This window comes from Ovis aries, chromosome 8 (genome assembly GCF_016772045.2).
Source record: "Ovis aries strain OAR_USU_Benz2616 breed Rambouillet chromosome 8, ARS-UI_Ramb_v3.0, whole genome shotgun sequence".
In the NCBI taxonomy this organism is placed as follows: domain Eukaryota; kingdom Metazoa; phylum Chordata; class Mammalia; order Artiodactyla; family Bovidae; genus Ovis; species Ovis aries.
The window spans coordinates 15,032,852-15,049,322 of record NC_056061.1 but is presented as its reverse complement, the minus strand read 5'-3'; the positions used below and the strand labels follow the sequence as shown (position 1 = coordinate 15,049,322).

At 36.6% G+C, this 16,471-nt stretch overlaps 1 protein-coding gene across 50 annotated transcripts in view; it reads right to left on the bottom strand.

The window, feature by feature from the left end:
* Window positions 1–16,471, bottom strand: part of TRDN (triadin) — a 406,058-nt gene that overhangs the window by 304,476 nt on the left and 85,111 nt on the right. For all 50 annotated transcript variants that reach the window (XM_060419417.1, XM_060419418.1, XM_060419419.1 and 47 more), the window contains exon 4: window positions 16,141–16,173. In XM_060419417.1, the coding sequence (XP_060275400.1) occupies window positions 16,141–16,173 (33 nt within the window). The remainder of the gene's footprint in view (window positions 1–16,140; window positions 16,174–16,471) is intronic.

Sequence of the window (16,471 nt, the reverse complement as noted above, 5' to 3'; positions counted from 1 at the left end):
TTAGAAATGCTGGAGAAAGTTGCAGAATTTTACTATTGGTGGAAATTTTAAAATGTATATGAAAGATATTGTAAATTGCAACACTTGTACAAAAGGTAGGGTTTTTTCTTATTTGTTTACAGGAGCTTTATTTATAATTGTCAAAACTTGGAAGCAACTGAGGTATGTTTCACCAGGTAAGTGAAGAAATATACTGTTGTACCTCCAGACATGGAATATCATTCAACACTAATACGAGATAAAAATACATCATCAAGCCATAAAAAGATATGGAAGAAAATTATAGGCATATTACCAATATATTTTTAAAACATTTTTTCCCACAGTCATCAACATGGGTGACAATAAGATAGGGTTTTTAAATATTGTTTTCCTGGAACACTGAAAAGCTAAATCGTAATCAAATTAAAAGCACTGGGTGTTTTTAATACTTTGCCTTAAGTTATCCATAGATGCTTACATGCAGGATATCAACTATGAACTGACATATATAATTGACAATTATACCTATAATAAAATATTAACAATTAAAATCATATTCATTTTAACAGAAAAAAAGAAGTTGAAACAGGTTTTAAAGTGGGATATGCTAGCCCATCTAACTTGAAAGGGGTAAAAATTTCTATTTATTTTGGTCTACATGTTAAGGAATATTTCATTTCAGTTTTTCCTATTTGTGATTATGGCACTTAAACGATAATCTGTATTCTTTTGTGTAATAACACTGCTTACATATTTATGGTATTTTATATGTAGAATAGTGACTTGTTGGCATTTGTTGTATATATTTCTGTTGGATACCTCAGAAGACAGATATAAATTTTAGTGATCTTCCTGGTGGCCCAAAGTGGAACTTCTATGTATTATGGTGAATTTTCTGGTTCTCATCAGGAACATGCAGCATGTAATAGCCAAAATCTTTAAAACTCCCAATGAGAAATGGTTATCTTTCTTCATCTTCAGGCTGTTTAATTCTATCAAAATGTGTTTTTCTAAGCTCTACATCTCCCAGGGTGCAGTGTTAATCACAGACTAACCAATTTTCCCAAGACTCTCTGAGCCTGACGCTCACATTTAACTTAGGAAGAGAGGCCATATGTACAAAAATCAAACAGGAAGGCTGACAGCAGCAGCAACCAATGAGACCAGAATTAGTAAAAATAGACTGTCCTAAATAAGTCCAAAGAATGAGTTTACTGCAGTAAAGGCTTTCTGAATTATTTTGTTATATTATATGTATTTTACTTATTATAAATTGTTATTATCTACTTACAATCATAACACAGTTTATTGTTGAGCAGTTTATAAATTTGTTTAAGTCTTACATGGATAGTTTAAAGCACACAATTTTTTCCTCTATATGACATACTGTTAATAAATTAAAAATATTATCTATTCAAGAATTCAAAATGACAGACTCAAGAAATTTAAAGGATAATCTCTGTCACCAAGGCAACCATCCTAATTCTTTTAGATGACAACCCAGTTTATTAAATTGTTCTGAGGGTTGTGGATTTTAAATAATGCCTTTTGTCAAGATGTTTTCTCAATATATCTCAGAAGTGCTAGACAGCATAAAATATCTTTTTATAATTTTTATTTTAATATTAAAAATTCAAATTATTTATTCACTTGAACATAGAATCTACACTTGTAAGATTTTGCCAATTGTTATTAGGACACAAAAGTTCAGATAGCAGGCAGGCACACATGAAGACATAAGAAGCCCTTCTTAAATGAGAAAATGCAAAGAAATTGAGCAAAACAATAGAATGGGACAGACTAGAGTTCTCTTCATGAAAACTGGAGATATCAAGGGAATATTTCATGTAAGGATGGGCACAATAAAGAACAGGATTGGTAAAGGCTTAACAGAAGCAGAAGATATTAAGAAGAAGTGGCAAGAATACACAGCTATACAAAAAAGATCTTAATGACCCGGGTAAACACGATGGTGTGTTCATTCACCTAGAGCCAGACATCCTGGAGTGTGAAGTCAAGTGGGCCTTAGGAAGCATTACAATGAGCAAAATTAGTGGAGCTGACGGAATTTCAGCTGAGTTATTTAAAATCCTAAAAGACAATGCTGTTAAAGTACTGTACTCAAAAAGACAGCAAATTTGGAAAACTGAGCAGTGCTCACAGGCTGGAAAAGGTCAGTTTTCACTCAAATCCCAAAGAAAGGCAATGCCAAAGAATGTTCAAACTAGCAAACCATTGTGCTCTTTCACAAGCTAGCAAAGGTAACGCTCAAAATCCTTCAAGCTAGGCTTCAACAGTATGTGAATTGAGAACATCCAGATGTAAAGCTGGGTTTAGAAAAGGCAGAGGAACCAAAGATGAAGTTGCCAACATTTGTTGGATCATAGAGAAAGCAAGGGAATTAAAAAAAAAAAAACCAAAACAACATTTGTTTCATTGACAGTGCAAAAGCCTTTGACTTTGTGGATCAGTCAAAGGAAAACAGGAAAATTCTTAAAGAGATGGGAGTACCAGACCACATTACCTATCTGTTGAGAAACTTGTATGCAGGTCAAGAAGCAATAGCTAGAACTGGACATGGAAAAACTGACTGGTTCCAAACTGGGAAAGGGGTATGACAAGGCTATCTATTGTTAATCTGCTCATTTAACTCATACGCAGAGTACATCATGTGAAATGAAGGGCTAGCTGAATCACAAACTGGAATCAAGATTGCTGGGAAAAATATCAACAACCTCAAATAAGCAGATGATACCACTCTTATGGCAAAAAGTGAAGAGGAACTAAAGAGCCTCCTGATGAGGGTGAAAGAGGAGAATGAAAATCTGGCTTAAAACTCAACATTCAAAAAGTTAAGATCATGCATCCAGTACCACCATTTCCTGGAAAACAGAAGGGGAATAAGTGGAAGCAATGACAAATTTTATTTTCTTGGGCTCAAAGATCACTCTGGACAATGACTGTAACTATGAAATTAAAAGATGCTTGCTCTTTGGAAGGAAAGCTATGACAATCCTAGACAGTGTATTAAAAAGCACAGACATCACTTTGCTGACAAATGTTCTTATAGTCAGAGCTATGGTTTTTCCAGTAGTCAGGTATGAGTGTGAGAACTGGACCATAAAGAAGACTGGGCGTCGGAGAATGGATGCTTCTGAATTGTGGTGCTGGAGAAGACTCTTCAGAGTCTCGTACTGCAAGGAGATCAAACCAGTCAATTCTTAAGGAAATCAATTCTTAAGGAATATTCACTGGAAGGATTGTTGCTCCAATGCTGAAGCTCCAATAGTTTGGCCACCTGATGTGAGGCGCCTACTCATTGGAAAAGACCTTGACGCTGGATAGACTAGAGGCAAAAGGAGAAGGGATGGCAGAAGATGAGGTAGTTAGATAGCATCACCAACTCAACAGACATGAATTTGAGCAAACTCTGAGAGAGAGTGGAGGACAGAAAAGCCTGGTGTGCTTCAGGCAATGGGGTCACAAAGAGTTAGACAGGACTTTACGACTGAACAACAAAATAAAATGAGAAACTACTTCCCATGTGTTCATAAACCGGACAGAGGTGGAAATGATTAAATAATACCTTTTTGAAGATAATTACTGGTGGAGTTTACAGATTTGGATGAGGTTTTGGCTCAGTTCATATGTGTGTTTCACGTTTGATGATATACTAGACAAGATCAAAGTGGCTATACGTCAGATTCATCTGGAGAAATTTTAAAACATATTCCTAGCTGTAGCTCAAATGTAATGTGTTTTTCATGGTGAGAAACCTTTTAGGAATCTCCAATTTAAATAAACTCTGAAGTAGTTTCAGAACCACATCAGAAGTAGAACCTACTGTCTAAACCAATATTCCTTAAATTTTAATGGGAATATGACTTGCCTGGGGAATTTTCTTAAAATGTAGATTCTGATTCATTTGGTCTAGATGGAGCCTGGTTCTGTATTCCTAAATCCCAGGTGATGCTGCTAAAACTGCTGTCCCATTAAGCACATTTTGAGTCAAAGGTCCTAGTCCAGTTGAAACTCTTAGAAAAATTATTAACATATGACTGCACAATTCAACAATAGAATCAAAAAATATCATAGCTGGAAAGGACCTGGGCATCTGTAAATCTAGCATCTTTGTTTTACAGATGTGAGAACTGAGAACCACTGAGGTTAAGTAACTTAACCATAGTAGGTTAAGAGCAGAAAGAGAACTAATCTCTTCATTGTGTTTATTCGAGGCCATCTCAGTCATTTTCAAAATGTTGATGTGTTCAGCTGATGGGCATCAATTATAAATAGTTATTTCAATGATCTAGGTCAATGCGACAATGATATAGAATTAGTTTTTATTTTATCCTTCAGAGTTTAGTATTTTCTTAACATACAAAAACAGTCACTCTGTGTAAACAAAATATGCAATCATCCGCTTATCCTCAACTGTCTCCCTTACTGGTATCACAAAGCACATTAGCTGCTCATTCATGTCTGAATCTTTTCAACTCCATGGACTGAAGCCCGCCAGACCCCTATTTCCATGGAATTTTCTAGGCAAGATTATTGGAGTGGATAGCCATTTGTTTCTCCAGGGGATCTTCCAGACCCATGGATCAAATCCAGGTCACCTGCAATGCAGGCAAATTCTTCACCATCTAAGCCACCAAAACTTCTTAAATTTTTTCTTTTTTTTTCTTTTTTGGCTTTGCCTCATGGCTTGTAGGATCTTAGGTCCCCAAGCAGGGATCGAATCCAGGCCCTGACAGTGAAAGCAGCAAACTCTAACCACTCAATCACCAGGGAATCCCCCAAGCCTCTTATTTTTAGAATTAATCATTGGGTTGCAAAGGTTCTCACCCTGAGTATGCATTAGAAGCACACTGTGGAGATTTAAAAAATACAACTCAAACTCTGGAAATTCTGAGGTGGGAAGTGATCTGAGATTTCAAATTAAAAATAAAAGTAAAAATGAGGTATTTTGGGGCATCTGTAACTTTCCTGGTGGAATCAATTATTATAACAGTGACCCTCTTTTAGTCTTAGGAGCTAATCCTTTTCCAATATCAATACAAGTATTTGGGTGATACTAAACCTAATTTTTGCAGAGTCAAACACAACTGAGTGACTAAACACACAAACCTAATCTTTAGTTTCAAGAGTAGGTCTATTCCCTAGGTCTTGATAAAGTGCTTGTTGCATATCCCTGACTCCCTGATTGCTTGTAACAAGAGTATGTTACTCAATATGGATCAATGAGTCAACTACATTGCTTTTGCTGAAACAGATGGGATATAGCACGAGCTCCTCTCTAGAGTTGTTAAAGTAAGTAACTTTGGCCTCAATTTCTGGTAACCATAATTGCAACCAGGACAGGAAAGGTTGCCAGAGACTCAAGCAAACAGAGCAGACAAAGGAAAGCAGACTCAGTAAATGAGAAGAAAAGATTTACTAATAACACTATATAAAAAGCTGTATCTAGACATCCCTAATGTAGAAGGCAATGGCAACCCACTCCAGTACTCTTGCCTGGAAAATCCCATGGATGGAGGAGCCTGGTAGGCTGCAATACATTGGGTCACAAAGAGCCAGACACGACTTCACGTTCACTTTTCACTTCCATGCACTGGAGAAGGAAATGGCAACCCACTCCAGTGTTCTTGCCTGGAGAGTCCCAGGGATGGGGGAGCCTGTTGGGCTGCCATTATGGGGTTGCACAGAGTCGGACACGACTGAAGTGACTTAGCAGCAACAGCAGCAGCAGACATCCCTAAAGCTCGTTCTACTTTTGTAAATTTTAGTCACTTGAACCAATAACCTTTTCCAGTAAGTCAGTCTAAAATGGGCTTGTAGAAAAAAATAAGTTTAATTAAGACAACATTTGAGTCTGATGCAGAGTTGAGAATCCCTGATGGTTTTCCTGCTTTGCCTCTTTTAAATCATTTGTTGCATTTTTCAACAAACCTTTCTAAAAGGAAAACATAACCTGGAATAGGTAAAACTTTTAGCAAACTGCTGGCAATTCAATGCAGCACCTAGCATCTCATGATGTTGAAAGAGGGAACATGCAGAGTCGAAGAGAGAAGAATCTAGAAAACATATAAACCTAACACTCTCTCACTCAGTTCAGTTCAGTTGTTCAGTTGTGTCTGACTCTTTGCAACCTCATGGGCTGCAGCACGCCAGGCTTCCCTGTCTTTCACAGACTCTGGGAAGCTTGCTCAAACTCATGTCCACGGACTCGGTGATGCCATCCAACAATCTCATTCTCTGTCGTCCCCTTCAATCTTTCTGAGCAACAGGGTCTTTTCCAATGGGTCTGTTCCTCACATCAGGTGGCCAAAGCATTGGAGTTTCATCCTCAGCATCTGTCCTTCCAATGAATATTCAGGACTGATTTCCTTTAGGATCAACTTGTTGGATCTCCTTGCAGTCCAAGGGACTCCAACACCACAGTTGAAAAGCATCAATTCTTTGGCGCTCAGCTTTCTCCGTATTGCAACTCTCACATTCATACATGACTACTGGAAAAACCATGGCTTTAGCTACATGAACATTTTTCGGCAAAGTATGTCTCTGCTTTTTAATATGCTGTCTAGCTTGGTCACAGCTTTTCTTCCAAGGAGTAAGCATATTTTAAATTCATGGCTGCAGTCACCATCTGCATTGATTTTGGAACCCCAAAAAACAAAGTTTCTCACTGTTTCCATTATTTCCCCATCTATTTGCCATGAAGTGATGGGACCAGATGCTATGATTTTAGTTTTCTGAACGTTGAGCTTTAAGCCAACTTTTTCACTCTACTCTTTCGCTTTCATAAAGAGGCTCTTTAATTCTTCTTCGCTTTCTGCCATAAGGGTGGTGTCATCTGTATATCTGAGGTTATTGATATTTCTCCTGGCAATCTTGATTCCAGCTTGTGTTTCACCCAGCCTGGCATTTTGCATGATATACTCTGCATATACGTTAAATAAGCAGGGTGACAATATACAGCCTTGACAGACTCCTTTCCCGATTTGGAACCAATCTGTTGTTCCATGTCCAGTTTTAACTGTTGCTTATTGACCTGCATATTGATTTCTTAGGAGGCAGCTCAAGTGGTCTGGTATTCCCATCTCTCTCAGAATTTTCCACTGTTTATTGTGATCCACACAGTCAACGGCTTTGGCATAGTCAATAAAGCAGAAGTAGATGTTTTTCTAGCACTTTCTTGCTTTCTCGATGATCCAAAGGATGTTGGCAATTTGATCTCTGGTTCCTCTGCCTTTTCTAAAACCAGCTTGAACACCTGGAAGTTCATGTTTCACGTACTGTTGAATCCTGACTTGGAGAATTTTGAGCATTACTTTGCTAGCATGTGAGATGAGTGCAATTGGGTGGTAGTTTGACCATTCTTTGGCATTGTCTTTCTTTGGGATTGGTATGAAAACTGACCGTTACCAGTCCTGTGCTCACTCCCGAGTTTTCCAAATTTGCTGACATATTGAGTGCAGCACTTTCACAGCATCATCTTTTAGGATGTGGAATAGCTCAACTGGAATTCCATCACCTCCACTAGCTTTGTTCATAGTGATGCTTCCTAAGGACCACTTGACTTCACATTCCAGGATGTCTGGTCTAGGTGGGTGATCACAGCATCATGGTTATATGGGTCATGAAGATCTTTTTGTATAGTTCTTCTGTGTATTCTTGCCACCTCTTCTTAATATCTTCTGCTTCTAAGTCCCTACCATTTCTGTCCTTTATTGTGCCCATCTTTGCGTGAAATATTCCCTTGGCATCTCTAATTTTATTCTCACTCATAGACTCTTAAATTACTTATCCAATCTTATTTCCAAAAGGAACGACTTAAAATGGTTGGACCATAGCTGAGTTGTCTCAGCCTTTTTATTCTCCGTGATGTTGGCACCAAAATTTAATCCTCTGCTTCCCTTGGCTTGCTGCTCCTTTAAACTCCAGTGTTACTAGTATTATATCCACCATTCTAGTTCCAGTTTGCTTTCCTTGGTAGAAATGAGCTCTTCTGGATCCACAATTTGCTACAGCTGCAACTCCCTAGTGAAGTGAATCTCTGGATCATTCATTAGATCTCACTTTACCTCAGCCTCCTCAGTCTTTTTCATTCTAATCCCATCTCCAGGCCCACTGTCTGTCTCCGGGTTTTGCTTCCTGTCCTCACAGGCCTGATCGATATTGGGAAAGACAAGCAGAAAATAAAGCATTGAGTTCCTTCTGCAGCCTAAGGGGAATATGCAGTAGTGCAGTAATGGAGCTGAGTTTTGATCTGGACTTATTTAGATAAGCAGTCCAAAGATAAATGTATATACTTAACAGTGTTACTAGGGCCAACCTGGTAACCAATATTCTGGGGCTATGAATTTTAACAAGTTTAGTCACCTTTCCATTCTCCCTCCTTTTTTCAAGCACAGTATTTTTCAGACACTTTATGTTCAGCCTGGTGTAAGGCACCGAAGCTGCCAGCAAAGATTGATGCATTGAAATCTCTGGCACAGAAACGTTTCCATCTATCTTACTCCTGATGACGTGATACAACCTTCTGAATGGCCTAATCCTAGAGTCTTGAATATTTATGATGCTCAAATTTCCTGGCTCTTTCTTATTCACCCTGACTGCAAGGAGCTATTGCAGATTTCAATAAAGTGAGAAAAATACACAATGAAAGAACTGAGTTTAAATTTACTGGACTCTTTTAACCCCAGGAGCTTTAGGGAAACTTTAAAACATGATTATAAGGAGATGTAATTTGTTTTGCTCTAAGAAGAGCCTCTTTCTCTGCCATTGGCATGCATCAGGAACAATCTCACAGAATATCAGCCTTCATATTTGAGTCCTGTTCAAACTTCAAGACAGCTCCTTGGTTCATAGAGCAAACAGTTGGGAAAAAAGGAAATTCAGCATAATATAGAGAGGATTTGGGCTCTTTCTTTAAATGCAGGTGATGATTTATCTCATATGGCCTCCATATCCGTGAAAAGGAAGACCAATTTTTCCTTCCCCCAAAAATGAGTACGTATGGTTCTGAAGAACTAAAAGTATTCTGCCTTATCTTTAAAGTTGAATGTCAGGAAATGACATTATAAGATGTAGTTTCTTGTTAAAGAGACAACTATTGTCTCCTAAAATCACATATCTAAAGGAAAATAAATGCTGTAATGATTATTATTATATGCAAACTTATTACAGACCAAGGTTTAAGTAAAAATAAACTGTAAAAAGAGATAAGTATATCCATTATGTTGTACTTAGACATGTTAGTACAAAAAAGTTAAAAAGCTTTATCCTCAATAAAAATTATACTTCTTATGAATGCTTATGCAATCTCAAAAATATGAAAGAAAAATCAATTAGGTTTGAGAGTAACCAGTATTTTACTTTTGAAAAAGAAATAGAAAAATGCTAAGATGCCTATGCTAAATGGACACATATTTTAAACTTTGTTTTAAAAATATCATTTATTTAGCTCCTCTGCCCATTCTTTAGATTGGATTACTTGGTTTTTGCTGTTTCTACTTTGTTTTGTTTGTTTTTTAGATTCCAATAGATAGAACAAACTTGAGACTACAAGGGGCGGGGCAGGGTGGGGGCGAAGGTCAGATGAAATAGATGAAAGAGATTAAGAGGTACAAACCTCTAATGTAAAATAAATGATCAGAGGTATATAATGTACACATGGGGAATATAGTCAATATTGTTACGACTCTGTACAGCAACAAATAATAACTGGTTTTACTGCAGTGATCATTTCATAATGCATAAAAACAATGAATCACTATGTTGTATTAACATAATATTGTATGTTAATTACAACTCAATAAAATTTGTAAACTGTAATAATTTTTGAAAAAGTGATATGCTTTATGTTTCAGATGTAATTCTTGCTGTAGGTATATTTCATCTAAACTTTGGTGCTGCTGCTCACTTAATTTATGGAAAATGTTTGCTATGTTAACTAATGGGCAAAGTCAGCCTCTGTTTTCAAGTTTCTTACTCAAATCAAACTTCAGTTCAGTTCAGTTCAGTCACTCAGTCATGCCTGACTCTTTGCGACCCCATGAATCACAGCACGCCAGGCCTTCCTGTCCATCACCAATTGCCGGAGTCTACTCAAACCCACATCCATTGAGTCGGTGATGCCATCCAACCATCTCATCTTCTGTCACCCCCTTCTCCTCTTGCCCTCAATTTTTCCCAGCATCAGGGTCTTTTCAAATGAGCCAGCTCTTCACATCAGGTAGCCAAAGTATTGAAATTTCAGCTTCAACATCAGTCCTTCCAATGAACACCAGGACTGATCTCCTTTAGAATGGACTGGTTGGATCTCCTTGCAGTCTGAGGGACTCTCAAGAGTCTTCTCCAATACCACGGTTCAAAAGCATCAATTTTTCGGTGCTCAGCTTTCTTTATAGTCCAATTCTCACATCCATACATGACCACTGGAAAAACCATAGCCTTGATTAAATGGACCTTTGTTGACAAAGTAATGTCTCTGCTTTTGAATATGCTGTCTAGGGACTTCCCTGGTGGCTCAGATGGTAAAGTGTCTGTCTACAATGTGGGAGACCTGGGTTCGATCCCTGGGTCGGGAAGATCCCCTGGAAAAGGAAATGGCAATCCAATCCAGTACTATTGCTTGGAAAATCCCATGGACAGAGGAGCTTGGTAGGCTACAGTCCATGGGGTCACAAAGAGTCGGACATGACTGAGCGACTTCACTCACTCACAGGTTGGTCATAACTTTCCTTCCAAGGAGTAAGCTTCTTTTAATTTCATGGCTGCAATCACCATCTGCAGTTGATTTTGGAGCCCCCCCTCACCCCAGAAAAGAGTCAGCCACTGTTGCTACTGTTTCCCCATCTATTTCCCATGGAGTGATGGGACAGGATGCCATGATCTTAGTTTTCTGAATGTTGAGCTTTAAGCCAACTTTTTCACTCTCCTCTTTCACTTTCATCAAGAAGCTCCTTAGTTCTTTACTTTCTGTCATAACGGTGGTCTCATCTGCTTGTCTGAGGTTATTGGTATTTCTCCCGGCAATCTTGATTCCAGCTTGTGCTTCCTCCAGCCCAGCGTTTCTCATGATGTGCTCTGCATATAAGTTAAATAAGCAGGGTGACAATATACAGCCTTGATGTACTCCTTTTCCTATTTGGAACCAGTCTGGTTTTTCTTTTTTTCACAAGGAGTAATTTTGGTTTGTTCCATGTCCAGTTCTAACTGTATGCAGGTCTGGAAGCAACAGAAAGAACTGGACATGGAACAAATCAAACTTACTCCTTGTTGAAAATAAAAATAATTTTGCTTTTCAGTTCAAAAACAATTTTAACAGGTACTTTTAGGAAATTATTATGAAAGCGATAAATTTTATAACATACTTGGAAGATAAATTACTAAAAATAGATGAAAATGTTTAAATTATTTGGATTTAATATAATAAGTTCATTTTACAATAAATTACACAATATAACAAATCATTATTCTACTGCATATTATTTTATTTGAACTAATGTCAGGTAAAATTTTGAATTGTTTATAAAGCTAAGAGTATTTTTGAAAGTTTGATATTCCAGAAATATATATGTGAGGAGTATACTAAATTCTGATGCTTCACTTTAGGGAATAATTTTTAAAGTTTTAAATATAAAAGAAATAACTCCAACAATTTTGTTAGGTTTCATGGGAAAAATTTATAGGCAAAAGAGAATATATATTAAAACCATACATTTACATATATTTATTGAGCAACTAGCATTTAGTGAGATTTTTGTTAATAGGAGGTAGAAAATACACATAATGAATAATACATATTATTATAATGAATAATGAATAATACATTATATATACATAATGTGTTATGTATATATATACACATGTGTGTGTGTATGTGTATGTGGTCAGTGGCTTAGTCATGTCTGACTCTCTGTGACCTCCTGGACTGTAGCCTGCCAGGCTCCTCTGTCCATGGAATTTCCCAGGCAAGAATACTAGTATGGGTTGTTTTTTCCTACTCCAGGCTATCTTCTCGACCAAGGGATTGAACCCATGTCTCTTGCATCCCTTGTATCTCCTGCATTGGCAGGTCAATTTTTTACCACTGCGGCACCAGAGAAGCCCACAAATATATACATACATTCATATATATATATATATATATATATGAACATACGCATAGTGAATTGGTCCTGCAAATAGTATATAATTTAATTTTTTGTCAATGAAAGTGTTAGTGGCTCAGTCGTGTTCGACTCTTGCGACTCCACTAACTGTAGCCTGCCAGGCTCCTCTGTGCATGGGATTCTCCAGACAAGAACACTGAAGTGGGTTGCTGTGCCCTTCACAAAATATTAAGCATTTTATATTAAATAAAATATGATAAGGTCTGACTTCAATTAGATTAAATATTTCATAATATAATTACATAAATAAGGCTTTAAATTTCTTTTTGAATTATTCAGAATTAGTCTGAAATGAATCACAGAAATTTGACATCATGGGTTTGTTCAACACGTCTTTAACAGTTTGGTTGCCTTAGAAAATATCCAGTTAAATTTAGAAGAATCAGTGTTAAACTCAAACTGCTTTGGTTGTTTCAAAGTACTGTTTTTTTCAAAGCAGTCATACTTCCTGGGAACAAATATTGAAAATAACTGAAAAGAACTGCTTACATTTAAAATTTTAAAAGCCATTTTTAGCTTTCAGTATTTATTTCCTATGAATATTCTTTTTGTTTTGTTCTCAAGGGACTCTCCCTCAAGAGCAATGCATTCTTTCACATTATTCAGCTAAATAAAAGGCAAAATCATGAAATGAAATTTGCCATTGCTCCTGTATTCCACTCTACCGTATTTTTTACTTCACACCATCCCATCATGACACAGAAAAACTGAGTTATCAGCAACACCACTCTCCTTTAGCGGATATATGCAAGACAGGACAGGACAGCCTACTGGTCTCTTTGGTTGGCATTCTAGCAATTTGATGATGGATGATAGACACTTCTTTATTTTGTAACACAGAATAAGTATTTGATAACTCTGGAAATGTTCTAGGGGAGATCAGTTTTAGGAAAGCATAGAAATTAATTTGATTCCTTTAATGCTATTGGCACATATTTATCCCTTAGAAGATGGGGTGATAATAACATGTCCATGTTTACCCTGTTGTGAAGAATACCACTGAACAGGGTGATTCCAGGTAAACCAAGCACACCCACCATACATAGCATGGTATTGTTCTGGAAGATGTGATTTACAATGGTATTGGGTTTTTTTAGTTAGAAGTTTTAAGTAATCAAATGATAAAAAATATATTTTATACTGATTCGGTGCCTTTGCTCCTCATCCTGGAGTGTTTGGTAATAGAACTTAATATTTAAAAATTTTGATAAGCTGAAAAATAAATATGTGTAAAGAATATAGACACTAGGTTGAAGGCAGGAGAAAAAGGGGATGACAGAGGATGAGATGGTTGGATGGCATCACCAATACAAGGGACATGAGTTTGAGTAGGCTCCAGGAGTTGGTGATGAACAGGGAAGCCTGGTGTGCTGCACTCCATGGGGTTGCAAAGAATCAGACACAACTGAGTGACTGAACTGAACTGAACTGAGGTACTACATTTAATATCCTAAAGTTATATTTATATATATAACATAAACCACAGAGGAGCAGATTCTAAAGCACCATCCATATTAATAACCTGTTTAATAATTAATCCTATAAACCTGAGATTATGTGACTGGACAATTATTCCTTATCAAATTAGAACTGCAAACTTCACTCATAAATAACAAGGTAATTGATTTTTCATTTTGGTAAAAATAGCTGGAACTGGGCAAATGAAACCAACATTTTTAGCATATGTAAAAAAAATGTTTCACATAGACATAGGACAGTTAAATAAACATGCCACAACCTCATAATTTAGGTAGTATTAAATGGCTATATATTATTCAATTTATCTGAATGGGAAAGAATACTAATGAAAAGATTAATACTCATTTAGACAGGTAAAAATTAAATATTTTTAGAGAATATAATTTTAGATTATAGAAAAACAATAAAAAATTCTTAAAACACAATTTTAAAATGTGAAATTTATAAAATAATCCATAAGGTAGAGATAAGCTTATAGAATCTCTCCCCAAATAATAATACAAAAATATGCTTTTAAAAGCAGAATATGTATTACAAATGTTTTGTAAGTTAATACATGATGATTAAAAACTCATTGTTTCTAAGATGATTCTACAAAAGAAAAGGTTTTAAATAAAATATGTTAATTGTAGTGAAATATATTTCCTTTGGTCCACTTCAACTAAGGGTTGTTATTATATAGGTTCTGTAACAAGGCAGGGGGAGAAGGCAATGGCACCCCACTCCAGTACTCTTGCCTGGAGAATCCCAGGGACGGGGGAGCCTGGTGGGCTGCCGTCTATGGGGTCGCACAGAGTTGGACACGACTGAAGCGACTTAGCAGCAGCAGCAGCAGCAGCAACAAGGTAGGATGTATAACGTGTTTCTCTAAATGCCCATTTTCTCATGTAACTCTGTGAACAATAGTATTAAGAAAATATATTCAGGTGATTTTAGTCAATTCTCTTTCTAGTAATCCTTGAAGGCATTAGTGTACATGGTTTTAAACACACATACCCCTTAGACTGTTTGAACTAACAATCGTTACTGACATTTATAAAAAGCATCCTAAACAATTATTTAATAGTTTCTCTGTTGATTTGATAAAGCAAGGCAATAATTTAAGAAGCAATGAACAGCTTTATGTATATTTGACATTTGTGGTAAACATTTTAAAAACTTAATAATCCCACCAGGAAATTCAAATCAAAAGTAATGAACAGATTAAATACTAGATATTGATTTATGAAGAATGTGATCTTATATGAGATTCTCATAGAATTTAATTTATAAGTAGGAAAACATTTATCCTCCTCTTTTCCACATCTAAATAGACTAAATATGTACATAAATGGTAATTTCCAGACTATGATTAGTAACATTATATTAAACTTTGACTATGTTCTATGCACTATCCATTGGAGATCAGCTATAAAAAGGCTTTACTTTTTACTCCAAGAAGTTTATAAACTAGTCTAGAGTCTCTAAACCCAGATTTGATGACAAAGTCTGAGTTCTTGGGTTCTCATCATGGATTTGTTTGTAGGGAAACCCATCCTTTCTCCTCTTAATAGCTTCATAAACACTTTCATTTCTAGATGGCATTCCCACATTTGAGTTTCACTACTTAATTTTTCATTTATTGGACAAGTTATAAATTCAAATTTTCCAAATTAACATACATACACTAAGCAGAATTTATTCCAAACAGTGAGGTGATCATCATCTGCTGGTGCTGCTGCTAAGTCACTTCAGTCGTGTCCGACTCTATGCGACCCCATAGACGGCAGCCCACCAGGCTCCCCCATCCCTGGGATTCTCCAGGCAAGAACACTGGAGGGGGTTGCCATTTCCTTCTCCAATGCATGAAAGTGAAAAGTGAAAGTGAAGTCGCTCAGTCGAGTCCGACTCTTAGCGACCCCATGGACTGCAGCCCACCAGGCTCCTCCATCCATGGGATTTTCCAGACAAGAGTACTGGAGTGGGGTGCCATTGCCGTCTCCAATTACTTATATGGAACAATAACTACTTGCATTAAGAGTGATTTCTATGTTTCTCTCTCATACAAAATAAACCTCAGGATAATATACTTTGCCTTCTAGACATAATTCCTACCCCTTCCTGTAAAATCTCTGAGTCTTTTTCTTCATGGTTCTAACTCCCTTTCCCAGTCATATTGCTCCCATCTTTTGGATTTGCGACCATTCCATTCAGTGACTGAAGACCTTGATTATTCCTTCAAGGGATCCCTGTGAACCACATCCAACCACACTCAGATGACTCAACTGCTTTGTGAGGACACATGATATATACTGCCTCCAAGATTATTCTCCTCCACATTATATCAGCCACATTTTCCTATAGTTATCATCTAAAATTAAATAAAATACTGATAATAACTGAAGAAAAAGAAAAAAAACAAATTAAGCCCAGAACTAAGTAAAATCTATTTGAGTCATGGTGAAAACTAACAATACCATAAAAAATACTTTTTTTTTGCAGAGGTGAAACAACTAACCTTTTTTTTTCAAGGGAGGCTCCTCTATTTCTCCTAAATGAAGACAAAAACAGTAAATTAGAAAAACTTTCAGCGGAGCATAAAATTGCCTCTCAATTTCCCCATTTTCTTTTGTTTATAAAACATCTATTAATTTTGATAATAGTAGTCTGTATATTACTTTGCCTTCCAAATTCCAAGCTTTAATATATACTTTGCCTATGTACATTTTTTTTGAGATAGTTTCACTTTTATGAGTTCAATAAAATTGTGGCAGTTATCCAAATTATACATTATGGTTTGTATATCATGTTCATTTCAGTTCTCTGCTGTTCATCTCAACCTCTGACAG